Genomic DNA, 17,005 nt, shown 5'->3' with positions numbered 1-17,005 from the left:
CAGGGGCCAGTCCATAGGTGTTAGATCTAGAGAGGAAAGCGAGCTAATGGGAGGGTGTTGCTGCCCCCCTGCTTCAGGCCAGCTGAGACATTTCAGGTGCCAGCTAACTACAGGGAAGGCTAAAGCACCAATAGTATAAAACTGCTTGAGCTGAATTCTTAGCAGGGCTGCATTTCAGCTTCTCTTCTACAGCTAAACATGGAACCGATTAACTCTTGATGTCTTTTTTGACAGCTCTAATGAATGTTTTGACAACAGAGAGTTCGATACTCACATGCAGCAGAACCACGCAGCAGAAAGGCCTGGACACCCAAAATAATGAACAGCCACTGAAATCATTGGGCCCAACAGGTATCTATCTCCCTTGACACCTACTTCCTTTGCAGGATTCATCAAGCCTTATCCTTGAATAACTGCTATCTTTGCACATACAATGTTCTAGCAACAATCAGGCCTTCTTTGATTCACGGCACAGCTCCAAGCCCATGTGAGTATCAAACTCTCTGTTGTCAAAACATTCATTAGAGCTGTCAAAAAAGACATCAAGAGTTAATAGGTTCCATGTTTAGCTGTAGAAGAGAAGCTGAAATGCAGCTCTGCTAAGAATTCAGCTCAAGCAGTTTTATACTGTTGGTGCTCTAGCATGAGGGACCTTTTTCTAGTTTCAGCTTTTCTGTAAATGGGTCATTGTGAAACTCTGAAACTCTGATTGTGTACAAATTTCTCAACATGGCCAGCAGAGGGAAACAGCAATTTTTTAAAAAAAGGTGAAAGCTCTCCTTGCAGCCAACATTCAAAGCTTGCCAGATGTTGTAAGAAAACTGCTTATGAGCATGATGGTGGGGGGGGGCATTACACTGCAGGTCCAGAATCTATCTACTTTCTAAGCATCACTTGATGTTTGGGGGCAGAGCTGAAAGAGACACGTAGCTCTACCACAGCAAAGCTTCCCCCTCCATAGCCTTCCCCAACCCCAAAGTGCTATAACTGCCCCAGTGCAACGGTTGCAGCAGTACAGTACATTGCATCAAACCCCCAGTAAATTCGAGGACATCTTCCTATCTGTCCACTTTAATTCTCGCGTGCGCATCAATAGCAGGAAAGCACATTTGTGTGAGAGTTGCAGAAGAGGTGCAGGCTGCAAACCGGAAGAGATGTAACTTCAGTACCCTGAGAAGATGGGAAAGGAGCGTGCGAATGAGCCAAAAAAACAAACCCTTGCACCACGAGAAAGAAGGCACACTGCTGACACAGCTGGGAGCAAGCAGGCATTGGGAAGCGAAATGCTCAAGACAAAACGGATTCCAACATGGTCCAGAAGGAAAACCTAAGCTTCCCCATATGACCAGCAGCAGCAGCCTGCGTTTCTTGGGAGCGTTCCTCCACCCACAGCCTCCTGCTTCACATGCCTGACTGTCCCGGAAGAGCATCTATGCAAGCTTAGCAGCAGTCCTCAATAGCATTTGCAGTCCTACCAAGGACTAAACCCAACCAAGTGTGAATGCCACCACCATTCTGTATGCAAAGGATGCTCAATTAACTTTAAGGGCTGCGCTCCAATTCTCTCTTGGTCGCTTTTTTGCATCTGGTCAGCATGGCTGTTGAACAGCGGGGGTGGCAGAAACGACTACCACCAATAACTACGAGAACACTCAAACTGATCCGAGAAAGATCAACAGATGCAGCAATGAAGACGCGGCGCCCCTTTCAAGGCACCAGAGGTTCTAAAAGGCAGCAGGATTCTCAGAAGGACACCACAAAAACTCTTCCCACGACTGGAATAGGAGGACACACAGATGCTGGCCAGACTTGCACCACGCCCCTCTGCAGTCAAGCCCAGCCTAAGCAGACTGAAATCAGCGGGTTTAGACTTGGGTAACTCTGCATAGGATTGCACTATCAACATGGGACAGTGCGATCCTACGCAGTTCAGTCACTCTACTGCAGCTCCAGAATAAAGTTCTCCCTTAGAACTACTGCAGGTACATCTTGCTCTATACAGAACTTGGGACCATGAAAGGAGTCCCCCATTCAGGAGGGGGAAAGATATGGTGATGGGCAAGAAAAAAACATATTAATGGTATGGGGAAAATTAACGTTTGTCTTTAAGCAGCTTCGCTATGTGACAACATAGCAACGGAGACTGAAATACACAATGCAAAACCCAAACCAAACCCTAAACCAAGACCACGGCTATACAGCCCGGAAAATCCGTAACAGCCATCGTTCTCCGGCCGTGAAAGCCTTCGACAATATACCTAAACTAAAAGTTCATCTAATAAGCAGTGTAGGTAAAGTGGACTACTGGAAAGACTTCTTGGAGTCACCGAAAAGGGGCCAGTCTCAAACGTCCAAGGAAAACAGAGACACCTATTGCAGTTAAGTAGAAAGTCTACCCTCTTCCTCTGAACTCTCCATAGACCTCACTACAGTGATGAGGTGGGGCAAACAGTGTGCAAAAATGGGATCCTAAGACCCCACTGAAGATCTCTGGTCGTGTCCAAGGGGACCTTGATTGCAGAAGGAAAACAGTACGCAGAAGTTCCCTTTAGTCCTCCCCGACGGAGATGCGCACCCGGTGCCAAGCATTGTTGAGCACTCCCAAAATGTTCCAGATCGGCCCCACCGTGTCAGGCTGCTCATTGTAGCTGCTGTCCACAGCCTTACAGACAATGTTCAGCTGTTTGGTACCCGTGGGCACAGAAGCCTTCAGCTGCCACAGCTTCCATGCCCAAGCTCGGCCAGGCAACTGCTCCTCCCCAGTTAGCTCGGCCTCCCGCCAGCTCTTCCCACCATCCAGTGAGACATCCACACGGATGACATTTCGCCCGCCTCCACTCCAAGCATAGCCCTTCACCGTGAGTTCTCCAGGGGTGACAGAGGCATCAGGGCTGGGCTCGGTGATGGCTGACTGGACCGGCATCTCTTGGATGGAAGGGGCCTTGGAAAAGTCCACCGTATCCCACGTCACAGCGGGAGAGAATCCTTTATAATCTTTCCGCTGCCAGTGGCTTTTGCTTTCCTCTGGACCCACTGAAATTCGGGTCAGCCACTTGACGCTTCGAGCACCCACGGTACCGGGCACGACGACCCGGAGGGGGAATCCATGATCCCGAGGCAGCTCTTCTCCGTTCATCTCATAGGCCAAGAGGACGTCCCCCTCGGGGTTCATTGCTTTCTTCAAAGGGATAGAGGCACCATAAACGGTGCCGCTCTGATCTCTGTCTAGCCCTTCAAAGCAGACATGCCCTTCGTCGCCAGGCTGGTACCCAGCATGCACAAGGACGTCCCGGAGGAGGACGCCCCCCCAGCACGCCGTGCTAATGGCCCCAATGCCCCAACCTAACCGGTTGGTGCTCTGGAGTGCATTCATTTCTGCCCGGCGATTGCCAGCACACTGCACTGTGGCAACCACGTCGTGCTTACGAAAACTTCTTTTCAAGTCCCGCAGAGAAAGAGACAGTGTCCGGCCACAGGCGTCCTGGACATGCAGCCGGTAGGCAGCAGGGTCCACAAGCGGAACAGGAAGGTGGTTGCGTTTGAAGAAGAACGGGCTGGGGGTCAGATAGTTCTCAGCGATCACCTCTGAAGGGGGTTCTGCATTGAAGGGCTTCAAAGTGTTGATTTTCAGGGCAGGGTGGCGTGGCGGATCCTCTGCATAAGGGTCTCCCACACTCGGTTGGGGAGGCTCCTCTGGGCTCAGCTCCCCCACTTTGTAACTTTGAAGGATCTCTAAAACATGTTCCTGTTTGTGCATCGCATAGAGAGCCCAAAAGGGTTCCAGAGCACCTCCTGCTGCCAGGAGAATCTTGCTTTTCCCTCCAGGATGCAACTCTAAGAAATCTGTAACGTCGAACACATCGCTGCCGTAGGTCACCCATACTCGATCGGCATCGCTGTGGTGGCAAGCCACTTCCTGCCGGGTGAAGACAGGAAATGGAGGGCCAGATGTGGACGCTGGGGGGTCAACCTCAGCCGCCTGAAAGAGAGAGAAAAAACATGGTGACAGATAAAAAAAACCTGCCCGGCAATCCAGAAGCCAGTGGGGACAGGGCTCCAGAAAACCAACAGGAATTCAGCTGGGAAGAGATCTTGACAGGTAAGGGTCAGTTGGAGGTGGTTAAGGGATATGGTATATGAAAAACAAGATTTTTTGTTAAGTCCACTTATACTATATTGTCTGAAAACCAGGGGCCTTTTCACACTGCTTACCTTCAGTCGCAATGAGCCGGAACATCGCACAAAAAATGCGGAAGATCGCGTTTTCTCGCATGAGATTTGCACGATGTCGCGCAAATCTCGCACGAGAAAACACGATCTTCCGCGTTTTTTGCGCGATGTTCCGGCTTACTGCAACTGAAGGTAAGCAGTGTGAAAAGGCCCCAAGTAAAGGGCTGATACTGAGTTACAGCAGGGTTTGTGGTCGTTATTTAGTAACTGTGGAGCGGTATTTGGTGAGGTGAAGTTAATAAAGGACTATCACAGACACTCAGACAGAAGCAAGAATGAGAAGCTTTGAGCTTTCAGCCAATTTCTGACCTCATCAGATAAGCCCTATCTGGTTACATAGGACGCTTATAAAAATTTTTAAAACTCTCCTTTACACTGAATTCTAACCCACATTTATGAGAACTTGAGAGAGGTAGCCAGATCTGGGCAGAGTTCCAAAATAGTCCTCCTCGCACCCATCGCATTTTTAGCTAGTCCTTTCTCCAAGGTGCTCAGGGCACCTCAACTTTTCTCTCCTCTACTTTATCTTTCCAACATCCCTGCGAGGTAGGTTAGGCTGTGGTGCTGATTGGCCCCAGGTCACTCAGTGAGCTTCACAGCTGAGCAGCAATTTGAACTCAAATCTTCCCATTCGTAGTCTGACTCACAAACCAATATACCACTTGGGCCAGGGCTCTGGGCTCTCTTTTTCCCACAATGCCTGCCACCTCCCAGCTTAATGCCCCCTCTGCTCACATCCCAGCCCACCCCTGCTCTCTACCTGCTAGCACGAGATGTTTCACTTACCTGTCGACGGTAGTTTCCGTAGGCCAAGATGGTACCTATTCCCAACCCAGCCCCGGCTGCTACCACAAACCTGCGTCTAGTGCTGCCAGCGCTGTTCCAAGTGCCATGGGGGCGGGAGGGTGACGAAGCCAAGTAAGCCGGGGGGCAGGTTCTAAACCTGTAAAGAAATCCAGACAGATGCGGTAAGGGCCAGTAAATGATAGTCTTGAGAAATGGTTCACAAGTGCTTGTCACTTTACAATTATATTGCTCTTATATCAAAAAGAGTCCAGTAGCACCTTTAAGACTAACCAATTTTATTGTAGCATAAGCTTTCGAGAATCAAGTTCTCTTCGTCAGATGCATGATACAGAGACTGTATCAAGCATCTGATGAAGAGAACTTGATTCTCGAAAGCTTATGCTACAATAAAATTGGTTAGTCTTAAAGGGGCTACTGGACTCTTTGATTTTGCTACCACAGACTAACATGGGTAACTCCTCTGCATCATTGCTCTTATATGAATTACATGTATTGTTCATGATATTTTTGAAGTGCCTATTTGCCTGTCTTCCCTTTACACCCGTTACTTTTAAACTGTATGGCTCTGTATGTTTCCTCAGACACTAACACACTTTCTGTTGATATCGTTTATTCGGTACAAAAAATCCTTAGAAGAGTCACTTAGTAGTTTCTTTTGTTTTTCCTTGTGGACAACAGGAGGCGCAGTTCATAGCCATAATAGTGCTACATGCCAAATGCTGAGAACAAACAGGGGAGCGAGCTTGCCTTTCGTGCCTTGCCCGTGAGCTTCTGAGATGCATCTGAACATAAGGATAAAATGCTGGTCTTTGGGTCCAAAGCATCAGAACTGTTTCTTAAAGAAGCCACTGGCCCTGAGAGGCAGCGTGGGGTAATGGTTAGAATGCAGGGACCGGGTTTAATTCCCTTAACTAGCACCTCAACGGGATGTTACGGACAAAATGGAGGAGGGAAGGGGGGGAGAGAGGATAAAAATATAATAAACGGATAGGAGACCAATTCCCGTTTACAATAAGGCAAGTTTCTAACCGTCGTGGCTTGTTAAGCAAGTGAACGGATGATTTATTGAAGGCTCGTAAAACTGGATGGTAATTCTAAGAAGTAGAACATCAGGGCCCAGATATTATCTGATAGTCTTCACTGGTATCTGATGTTTTTCACTGTCCTCAAAATGAATTCAACACCCTTCGCACCTTTATCCCATCCCAGAAAAAAAATGAGGAAGGAGCAAATACACACTTTCAGAAATCAGAACATGTTATGCAACGTGAGTGGGGTTATACAGGACACGTGCGTGTCCTGATAGCATGCCGTTTCCAGGCACGTTGCATAAACTGGATATTACGCTTCTTCTCTGACATCCACAGCACAGGCGCCTGACTTTTTCTGCCAAGGGCTGGTTGGTGATGAATCATTAACTCAAGGTGAGAAAGAGTCGTAAAGGGATCTCCTAGCCTATACTGGGATGCTAGAGGAAGCAGCCACATGGAAAAGGAAGTGGAGGCTGCTGGAGATAAGATTAGAGGCCATATGCCACTTGACAAGCAGCCAAAACAAGAGTACCTGGAAAGGACTCTTTAGGAAAGTTCACTCAAGGTTTTTTAATACTGCTGTCATTCATTAGGTCATTGGAACAGTGAGCTGTTTCCTTAAGGGACAAGTCATAAAAAGGGTCCACTCGGGAGTATTCCCCACGGTGCCCTCTTGTGCCTGCCATTCCCCACCCTCTTGCAGGATTATTGTCAAAGTGTTATTTTTTTAAAAGCCCGCCAGTGGTAGTGGGGAAAAAGCAGGCATGAGACAATGCCCAGGAGAAAGGCACTAGATACGGACAGCGTGGTTTGGAAATCTGCACGTACCCGTCCACTCTGTGGGCAAACCTGCTTTGATTCTGACCTGTCCTGAAACATCGGAACAGAGCAAGTTTGGGAAACCTTGAGGCAAACTGCAGGAGGGCAACGATTAGAGGACAACGTTGTCCTAAAACCCCTCTGCTCTAGTTTGAGAGCCAGGGCGGAGCAAATTCTCCAGGTGGCCAGTGCCAGCTGTTGCAATAGATATAAAATGGGCCTTGGTGTGTGTGGGGGGGGGGGCGCGCGCACAGTTGCTACTGAGACCAAGGCTGGGACCACAGCGGCAGATTAAGGGGAATGCTTATCCAACACAGCACATCTTTTTTTATCTTCTTGCTCCAGCCTTGACAACTCTGAAAAGCTCAATACTGGAGCACTGCTAATACAGTTGGCACACAGAAAATATCCTTTCTGAACCTTGGTGCCTTTTGGGGAAGGGGGTGCCTACAACGTACCTACCCCTGGCCCTACAGAAGCAAACCAAACTCACCATTAATAGTGGAAGCAACCTAAAGGAGGAGGAAATGATTAATGATGACACCTTCCTTCCTAAGAAGGCGAAAGAAGTTTGGCTATGCTGCAGATCTCAGTACTATGCAGTTTAGCTTACCCTTTCTTATTCTTGCCTGAAGAAAAATCCGGTGCACAGGTTTCGCACAGGTTGGATAAGGCAATCTCATCGCACTATAGCAATTGTTTGCAGTTGGATTTTCCTGTTTCACACAGGAAAATCCAGTTGCAAACAACAGGCATGGTGCACTGGGAGTAAATGATCCAACAACGTGTAAAAGCAGTCCAACTCAAATGCTAACCATGCTAATTTACTAATGTGGCAGCATAGTTCAAGATCTTTTAATTAATTTATTTATTTTCACCCTATTTTCCCAAGCACTCTAGGCAGCAGATTTGGGGTCACTTTTGTCAGGGTTCTGGAAGGTGGGGAAAAACGGGGAGGGGGAAACCGAGGCTTGGACAGCAGGCTGAAAGTCAAGGGCGTCCTTCATTTCCCTGAGGCATGCAGTCACGTTTTCCATACCAGTATGTTTTCTGAAGGGTCCAGAGGCCGCTCTTGCTGGTTCTGGTCAGCAGCATCTTGTCCAAGCCTGCACACAAGAAACAGAATCAGAATGGTTTCATGCCAAACAGTATTGCAAGTCTTAGAGTAGTAGTCCATTACACGCAAAGCTGGAAAGCAAGCTCCCTCTCGAGGGCTGTCACATTGAAAGGCACAGGCACTGTGCACTGTCTTGCCAAATTTTCAGGTAGCTGTTCAAAAGAAGTAGTAAGCAACACAGAAATGCAGATGTCTTTGTGAGTGGATACCTATGGGGTCAGTTGTGGAGGAAGGGAGGGGGGATATTTTAATTTTTAAACCAGGGTGGGTTTCTTCACCTTGCTACGAGCTTGTGCAAGATCTGGCAACTCCCAGCAAGGATATGAAAACTACAAAAACTATAGCATCCCTCAGAGAAGGGGTCTGCCTCCACCTTGCTTTAACTTAATGAAATTAACAAAATGCTTATAGATTAGCCGTCACACTGGGACTCAGAGGTACAGCTGCCAGGTTGCGATCCAGAGATTCCACCAATTGCTGTAAAATAAGAGATGGCTCCCCCACCCCCAAATCTGCTGGGGGGGGGTGACGGAAATGGGAGAACTGCTTGCTCCAATTGCCCACAAGCAGGGCTAAGCAAACAGCTTCTGGGGTAGATGTTGTTCAAGATGTATCCTGCTAGCACCAGTCTGGCAATCAAAGAAACAGGTAGGCAGGTCTCCATGTTGTGGCCCAGCAACCTTACTGCAACTGTGTAAAGAGGGCACATTTTAGAGGTGCAGAGTGACTCGCTCCACGCTACCGAGGTTGTTCATATTCAGCAATGGCCCAGTTTTATTTCTACCCTGCCTTTCTTTCCTGGAAAGACAGCTTGCAAAGGAGTTCCTGGTAGCCTCCCATCCGGGTCTGGATCCAGACCTGTTTAGTTGCTGCACTAAGTACCTTCACATCAACATTCTCTGGAGTAAATTCAGCCAGCAGATCGCACTGATAAGACTACACAGTGGTTCAAAATGAAACCCAGAAAGTGGGACCAGCTTGAGCAAGAGCCTCCTGGGGCAGATGACTATTACTAGCTGGGTTGGTCACACAGAACGCTACCATTAAAGCGAATGAGTCAAGACCTATATTGAGCCAACTCAACCCTGTAACTACCTATTGTATCTGTTTTCATTGAAAGTTCTCCTAGCTGTTGATCATATTGTATTTTAGTTCTGTGAACATACTAGCTGTTGATTATATTGTATTCACTTGGCAGTATATAATCCGCCTTGGATCTCAAGAGGAAAAAACGGTGTATAAACAAACAAACAACAACACTTGCCTGTACGTATATACAACTCACAAAGAAGTGCAAACCAGCAGAGTCGATTCTCTCTCCTTTAAGCCACAACTGAGCCCATAAAGGACTAGTTTAAGTATGAGTGGGCTGAAAAGCACCGTGCCCTTATTTGTAAGGTTAAACCAACAAATGGTTTGAAACGAGCAGAAAGATTACACAGATCTTTCTCCATAAACAGACATTTCCTCCCACAAGGGAGGACACATCACAATCCAATTGCCGTCATTCCTGCTTAAATTCAACTATTCCTTCATCATTTAATGTATTGCGTCATTTAGTATCAGAGGAGTGAGCCGTGTTAGTCTGTAGTTGCAAAATGATAAAAAGTTCAGTAGCACCGTTACGACTAACCAACTTTATTATAGCATAAGCTTTCGAGAACCACAGCTCTCTTCGCCAGATGCTCATCTGACGGAGAGAGCTGTGGTTCTCGAAAGCTTATGCTACAATAAAGCTGGTTAGTCTTAAAGGTGCTACTGGGCGCTTTACCATCATTTAGTATATTTCCTAGACAGGAAATCTAACACATTTCTCCCTTTAAACACCTAACACTCAAATATTTCTGGGCTTCTGCAAAGTCCACCTACAACATCTTGTCACTTTTTTTAAACCAGAGGTGGCAAATAAATCATTGCTAAAACAATATTAATAAAGAGAAACTATGTAAAATACTGGGAAACAAGGATGCAGAATGAGTAAATAAAAGCTCTGTATGAGGAAAGTAATATTTAAGAATTCGTAAAGTTATGTATGATTCAAAGGTGGTCTGGTTGTATGTGTAGGACATCTTCAGAGGTACAGAACTGTGCTTTTATTTGCAGACCTCTGGGCAACCTGCCAAGGTGGGGAGCTGCTTCATAGTTTTATATATGTTTTCAGAAGTCCTCCTCATTTATAGAGAGGATGGAGGAATACAAATGGGCAACAGCAGGTCTACAGGTGAGGGCCAAAGAGGCTGTAGCCTGCGGCATGCCAATCATCGGCTGGCTGAAGAGGTCTGGTCAGATAGAATAAAAAGCCAGACGCAGCCCTGGTGACAGAAAGTTAGACTAGTTGGTTGGTGGTGGCAGCAAAAAGAGTGGAAGAAGAGTGGTTGGGGACGGGGGCGGGGCGGGGGGGGGGTTGGATTCTGTGGCCTGCAGCATTACCAACAGGCCTGGAGGAAAATGGCTTATTCCTTTAATTGACAATGTGTAGAAACGGGGCAGGCGAAACTTTTCATGGCATGGAGGTAAATAACATCACCTGAGAAATGAACCAAATTAAAGGGACAAGACATACGAGCCAAGTTTCAGTGTCTTCAGAAAACAGCCCTGACCAGCTTCTGAAGCCTCGTTTGCGGCTTTAGTCTCCAGATCTGCAAGGAAGATCTTGACAAGAAAGAACGACTTCAGACACAGCTCTGTATGTGCTACCTTGGTGCAGAGGTTCAATTGGGGGAAATCAAGAAGAGTACATAGCAAATCCAAAACAAACCGGTGTGGGGGGGGGGGGAGAATCAAGCAAGGCACATAATAAATCATAAACAAGTTAGCTATTTAATAACTAGATGATAATATATTTTGTAAACCGCTCTGAGTAGGCGTTAAGTTGTCCTGAAGGGCGGTATAAATTGAACGTCATTATTATTATTATTATTTCCATTCAATTAGAGGACGAAAATAGCGCATGGATTGCCATGTTCTTTCATTCCGGAGGGTGGAATCTGGCCTAAAGTTCACAAAAGTTTTTGCCTTAAGGACCCTTCCTCCACCTTACACGGCACCTCTCGCAAAAGAGCCACATACATTGAAGGGCGGCTTCAAACTGTAAAGAATTAACTAGGATACAGGCTAGTAACTTCATGTAAATTAATATAAGGCGTATGTGCATTACAAATGTCTAGATGAGCAACCATATATGTTTTTAATTGTATTTTATTCAGTTTGGCCCATAGATTAAACTATAGTTTGCCATGGAGGGAAACCACAGATGAGTCACAGCTATGCCAGTGAGAAGTACAAGTCTTTGTCTTTTTTTTTGCTTTTTGTATCTTAACATCCTTATTTGCTAAGTAATCGCATGCTGGGAACTACTGCTCTGATAGGTGGGAGTTGTATGGATGGTTTTCATGTTGATAAGCAACCATACTAAGCATGAAGTAATTAAATCATGAACAAACATGTTTATATTTTGGGTTTTATTATCCAATGGTCTTGGGTGCCTGTCTCTTTTGTGTCTAACAAATAGCCAACAACCAGGAGATAATGGCAAGATTTGAGTCCAACAAGGTTTTCAGGGAGTAAGAGCTCCCTTCTTTAGACACCTAGACCAAATCTTGTTGGTCTCCTAAGGTGCCACTGGACTCAAGCTACCCACCCATTATATCCTGAGGATATAATAGTGTTTTATCTTCAAAGATAAACGATAGCACCGGAATGTAAGACATAAGTGATCATAAGAGGTACGATACAGAGAAGAAAATGGACGTTACACTAACAGACTTGGATGGCTCATTCGTGTGGGTGCTGGGATTTTGAAGCCACGAGTGGTGGCAGACCACCAGAATCTAAGTCACACACACACACACTTCTACTACTACATAGAAACTACCAATATAAAACAGCATTCTAGGAATAGTAAAATGGCCAATCACCACAGGGTGGGCGACAACTAGGGCAAACAAATAAAGCCACAAAATCCAGGCTAAACAGGATTTATTGCCCGGCGCATAAAAAAGAGCAGAGATCAGCATTATACAAATAATCCATCTGGGTGTGGACTTACTGCACTGGAAGGGAGAGCACCTCTGTTCCCTACCAGCACTCAATGGCCTGGTGGAAGAAAATGATGGGGACGGAATCTGGCAATGCCGCAACATCATTTCCAGCTGCATTACTGGAGGAGACATCACTACATCACAGTACATGCTAGCATTTCTCCAAAACTCTATGGTAAAAACCACAGAGTTTCAGGGAAAAGGTAGAGCATTCCACTATGTTGCGATGCCACTTCCGGTCACATAGCCCAGAAATGATGGTGTTACATCACAGGATACAGTTCCAGTGAATCACCACCACCCCCAGTCTCCCATCCTACACAGCATCGTGGTGCCTCCCAGAGTTTCTCCAACTTCTGTTCGATCTTTCCCAAGTCTGCCTTGCTCCAGATCTGGAGGAAAGTTTGCAGCAAAGCCTAGACTGTGGGTAGAAAGGTTTGGGTTTTCCTGGTCCTGACCACAAGGCAACCATCTTTCCTTGCCGTGGTCCCTGCCGTGGCCGTTTCCTCCCCCAGTCACCAGGAGGCTTCTTGGTGCAGAGATACAAGGTGGAAAGCTCCTCTCCACAACAAAAACGAGCAAGAGACTATGGTTGTTGGGGGTTTTCCGGGCTGTATCGCCGTGGTCTTGGCATTGTAGTTCCTGACGTTTCGCCAGCAGCTGTGGCTGGCATCTTCAGAGGGGTAGCACCAGAAGACAGAGATCTCTCAGTGTCACTGTGGAAAAGACTGTGTCACACTGTGACACTGAGAGATCTCTGTCTTTTGGTGCTACACCTCTGAAGATGCCAGCCACAGCTGCTGGCGAAACGTCAGGAAATACAATGCCAAGACCACGGCAATACAGCCCGGAAAACCCCCAACAACCATCCGGCCGTGAAAGCCTTCGACAATACATCGAGCAAGAGACTCTTCCTTTATTCAAAAATGAACGCTGGGGATTCTGAGACTCTGATATGCAAACTGAGCATCATTATAACGATTGCCAATTTTCCAAAAAATGAGAAGGTCTTGGTGACAAAAGGCAGGGGAGGGAAACCTGCCATGGGAAAGCCCTGTAGCCCCTGCTCAGTATTGGCAGTCACAGGAATAACAAGAGAGTAAAAAGTCCAGTAGCAACTCTAAGACCAACCCACTTTATAGTCGCATAAGCTTTCAAGAGCCACAGCTCTCTTCGTCAGATGCAGAGAGCTGTGGTTCTCAAAAGCTTAAGCTACAATAAAGTGGGTTAGTCTTAAAGGTGCTACTGGATTTTTTACTATTTCACAACTACAGACTAACACGGCAAACTCCTCTGGACCGAGGAATAACAAGGAAACTACACAAGCCTTTTCCTGTGTGGAAAACACCGAGACACTTCCTGCTTGTCACCACCCATCTAATCTCAAAATGGGAGTGCGACTGGGAGAAGGTCCCCAAAATTAGCACATGCAGGCCAGCTGGTGCTTGATCCAGTGACGCTCTATCTTACCTGGGCTGTGGCTCTATTATTTAAGTAGATTCCTTTGTTATTCCAGGAACTCATACCTGATCTTATTCCTGTTTACTCAGAAGTCAGTCCCTTTGAACTCTACAGGACTTCCAGGAAAGTGCGCATAGGGCTACACCTTCATTTTCTCCCCCAACCTTGATCTGCCCATTCCTCAATTTTATTTCAAGTCAATTATCCACCCATTCCTAGTTGTGGTTCCAAGCGTTTAAAGGCTGTAGATAGCCTTTTGGTTTAAGGAAACATTCCCCAACATGTTAATCACACTTGCCCTACGAGATGCCAGAAGCGTCCATGGTCCGAAAGACTCCCGGCTTTCCTCGGCCTTTTAGTCTGGGCCAACCCGATGAAGAATTCTGAAAACCTTGAAAACTTGCACACTGTTTTGTTTCATTTTGATTGGTCTTGAAAGGTGTTAAATAGCTTTTGGATCCTTGATATATGAAGGCTAAAAATTCTGACCTTTGTTTAAAACCTTTTAAAATATCACCCAGCCTTATTACACTGGCCTATTCATTCGACCAGTTCTGAATTACTTAATCATTAGCCAAGGAGCAATGCTGCTACAGAAACTCCTTCCAGCTTGGTCTGCCTGCCTTGAAGAGCTCTTGCCAAAGCTCCCCTTTGGCTCCGTTCCCCAGCCTGAAACACAGCAGGTTAATACTTTGCCTTTATTACCATGCCTGGAAAATGTCCCTCCCTAATATTTTTGCAGGCCAGGCTGCTGTAAGAAGTTATATAGGAGCATGGTCAGCAGAAAAGTTTGCTAACTCTGCTTTGCAGTTTTGAACACCACCAACGGGCAGGGCGCCATGACCTGGTTAGTGCTGGTTAAGCCTGCGCTCATCAGATCTCAGAAGCTAAGCAGGGTCGGCCTTGAGTAGTAGTTGGATGGGAGGCCACCAACGAAGACCAGGGTTGCAGAGGCAGGCCATGGCAAAACCACCTCTGATAGTCTCTTGCCGCGAAAACCCCGCCAGCTATGACTTGAGGGCACCACACACACACACACACACACACACACACCAGGCAGGGCAAATACCCTCCCTGATCAAAAAAATAAAAATAACTTTTTCCTTTACCTTAGCTGCACAGGACTGGGGAGGGGGTGCTGTCAGTCTAAACTCACAAACGATCAGAGGCTTAATTTACATGGATCACGAGTTGTACTGCTGTTGAGCTGTATAGCTACCAGACCTATAGTACATTCTATATGTTACCGTAACCATTAACAGTGCAATCCTAGGAAGAGTTACTCCAGTCTAAGCCCATTGATTTCAATAAGTCTCCTTAGGATGGTGCTGTTGGAAAGTGGTTTTATGTGGAAACCCGCCCCCCCCCCGCCCCACCATAGACACCTCATTCCCTTCATTAAGGAAAGGAAAAAAGCGTCCAAAAGGGGGGAATCTTCAGGCCACAATACATTTACAGTGCCCCTACAAAAAACATCACAACAGCTTGCCATAACGCGATCCTAAAGAGTTTTAGGTGGGTAGCTGCGTTGCTCTCTAGTAGAACAGCAGGATTGGAGTCCAGTGGCACCTCGGAGACTAACAAGATTCTCAGGGCATGAGCTTTTGAGGGTCAAAGCTCACTTCTTCGGAGCCTATCAGAAGTAGAGTCCATTGGCACCTTTTAAGACTAACCCACTTTATTGCAGCATAAGCTTTCGAGAACCACAGCTCTCTTCGTCAGAGGCATCTGACGAAGAGAGCTGTGGTTCTCGAAAGCTTATGATGCAATAAAGTGGGTTAGTCTTAAAAGGGGCTACTAGACCCTCTACTATTTTGCAACTAACACGGCTAACTCCTCTGGATCTATCAGAAGAAGGAGCTCTGCCTAAAGTCCCCCCTGGGCTCCAATCCTACTACCCTAGAGAGAGCGCCAAGCTTTGGGAAAGCCATGTCCGGCTCTCCCCCCAGACCAAGAGGTTCTGCTCCACCATTTGAAAGAGTCCAAGAGATTTTTCTTTTTAAGCAATTAAATGTCTGCATTTTTGGAGCGTATCCTCAGCCTTCCCTCCTAGATCCACAGACCCGCCTTAGCCTAGGAGCTTAGAATAAACTGGAATCTAAAAAAATTACTGCAATTCAAGCCTCCCCAAAATTCCAGGGGAGGAGGAAAAAGGGGGGTCACAACAAGAGCTCACTTTCCCTTTTTGTAACCTTTCAATGCAAAGAGGGTCCCCCTTGAACCTTCCCTCCCCCCCACCCCCCATATTTCCCTTCCCCCACCTTTGAGCCGAGTCTCCAAGAAAAGCTTCGGATCGGTGACGCGGCAGTAGCTGCGCTTTCGCCGTTAAGATAAAAAGCTCATGGAAAGCCCAGGAGAAAGGCCCCGCCCATCAGCGGGTGTTGCAACGTCGTAGCGACTTAAAGGGCCAGCAACCCAAAAGAGCAAGAGTCCAGGAGCGCCTCTAAGATTGACAAAATTGGTGGTAGGGTGTGAGCTTTCATGAGTCACAGCTCACTTCTTCAGTTTGTCTGTAGCAGCAGAAAAGAGCAAGAGTCCAGTAGCACCTAGAAGACTAACAGAACTTGTGGTAGGGAAGGAGCGTTCATGAGCTCACTTCTTCATAGGGTTGCCAGCTCCAAGTTGGGAAATTCCTGGAGATCTGGAGGGTGAAACCTGGAGAAAGTGGGATTTGGGGAGGGAAAAGACCTTGGCATGGCATAATTCCATAGAATCCCCCCCCCCAAAGTAGCCATTTTCTCCAGGTGAACTGACCTCTGTGGCCTGGAGACCAATTGTAATTCCAGGAGATCTCCAGCCACTACCTGGAGGCTGGCAACCCTACTTCTTCAGATCCCCCACCCAAAATAGTTAGTCCAGTAAGGGGGGGGACCGCAATATTCAGATTATAGATCCAGAGAATGTGTCTGATGAAGAGAGCTGTGGTTCTCAAAAGCTTATGCTACAATAAAGTTGGTTAGTCATAAAGGTGCTACTGGACTCTTTGCTATTTTAATACTTGGATTGTAGCTCCTGAAAGCACCTGCAGATCTAAGCTTAGAAGATGCTTCTGGGGCCACCTGGAATTTCTACTGCACGGATGGTACAAGCATCTAGTTGAATGATGTGTGCCTTCTGTCCTGTGGTCCTGATCTCCCATTTTATATGCTCTTTAATGTGCTTTAGTGGCAGGAGGGACCTTAGACAGGATTGGACTAATTATTTTATTTTTATTTATGTCATTGATGGTCTGTCTTTCTCACTGAGACTCAAGGCTGATTACACAGTGGGAGAGTAGTACAATCAGTATCAAGGGCAATTCCATAAACCATGCCATAGAATAAATAAACACAAGTTTACAAAGACATAACGTTAGCAAGGATCCTATACAGAGTTGAAGAAATGCTACAACAGAACATAAGCAATTCTGGGGCTGACACTGGAGCACATATTTAAAGTAACATAGTACATAAGACAACAGAGTGGTGAAGTCTGTGGGTGAAGTCTATGGCCCTTAACTC

The 17,005-nt window shown here is 46.6% G+C and overlaps 1 protein-coding gene across 2 annotated transcripts; it reads right to left on the bottom strand.

Annotated features, from left to right (window-relative positions):
- Positions 1 to 237: 237 nt before the first annotated feature.
- SUOX (sulfite oxidase) lies at positions 238 to 15,841 on the bottom strand. Of its 2 annotated transcripts, XM_055003982.1 has the most exons (5): positions 15,767 to 15,841; positions 10,532 to 10,656; positions 7,927 to 7,993; positions 5,017 to 5,173; positions 238 to 3,979 (listed from the first exon to the last, which is right to left on the bottom strand). In XM_055003982.1, exons 2-5 carry the CDS (start codon positions 10,563 to 10,565, stop codon positions 2,549 to 2,551), a joined length of 1,689 nt encoding a protein of 562 aa, XP_054859957.1. In that variant the 5' UTR covers positions 10,566 to 10,656; positions 15,767 to 15,841; the 3' UTR covers positions 238 to 2,548. The 2 variants fall into 2 exon arrangements, with proteins under 2 accessions (XP_054859957.1, XP_054859958.1); XM_055003983.1 differs by lacking the exon at positions 10,532 to 10,656 and having other exon boundaries at positions 15,767 to 15,839.
- Positions 15,842 to 17,005: the final 1,164 nt, after the last annotated feature.

Source organism: Eublepharis macularius, chromosome 19 (assembly GCF_028583425.1).
Source record: "Eublepharis macularius isolate TG4126 chromosome 19, MPM_Emac_v1.0, whole genome shotgun sequence".
Classification (NCBI taxonomy): domain Eukaryota; kingdom Metazoa; phylum Chordata; class Lepidosauria; order Squamata; family Eublepharidae; genus Eublepharis; species Eublepharis macularius.
The sequence above is the reverse complement of the archived record's forward strand: the minus strand, read 5'-3'. Positions and strand labels throughout refer to the sequence as shown.

What these genes read in the sequence shown, in the direction of transcription:
- SUOX (XM_055003982.1), bottom strand. Translation starts at nt 10,565, where the DNA reads ATGTCTTGTCCCTTTAATTTGGTTCATTTCTCAG. An exon ending in ACCCTTCAGAAAACATACTG is followed by an intron (nt 5,174 to 7,926) that starts GTATGGAAAACG and finishes ATTTCTTTACAG; the next exon opens with GTTTAGAACCTGCCCCCCGG. An exon ending in ACGGAAACTACCGTCGACAG is followed by an intron (nt 3,980 to 5,016) that starts GTAAGTGAAACA and finishes TCTCTCTTTCAG; the next exon opens with GCGGCTGAGGTTGACCCCCC.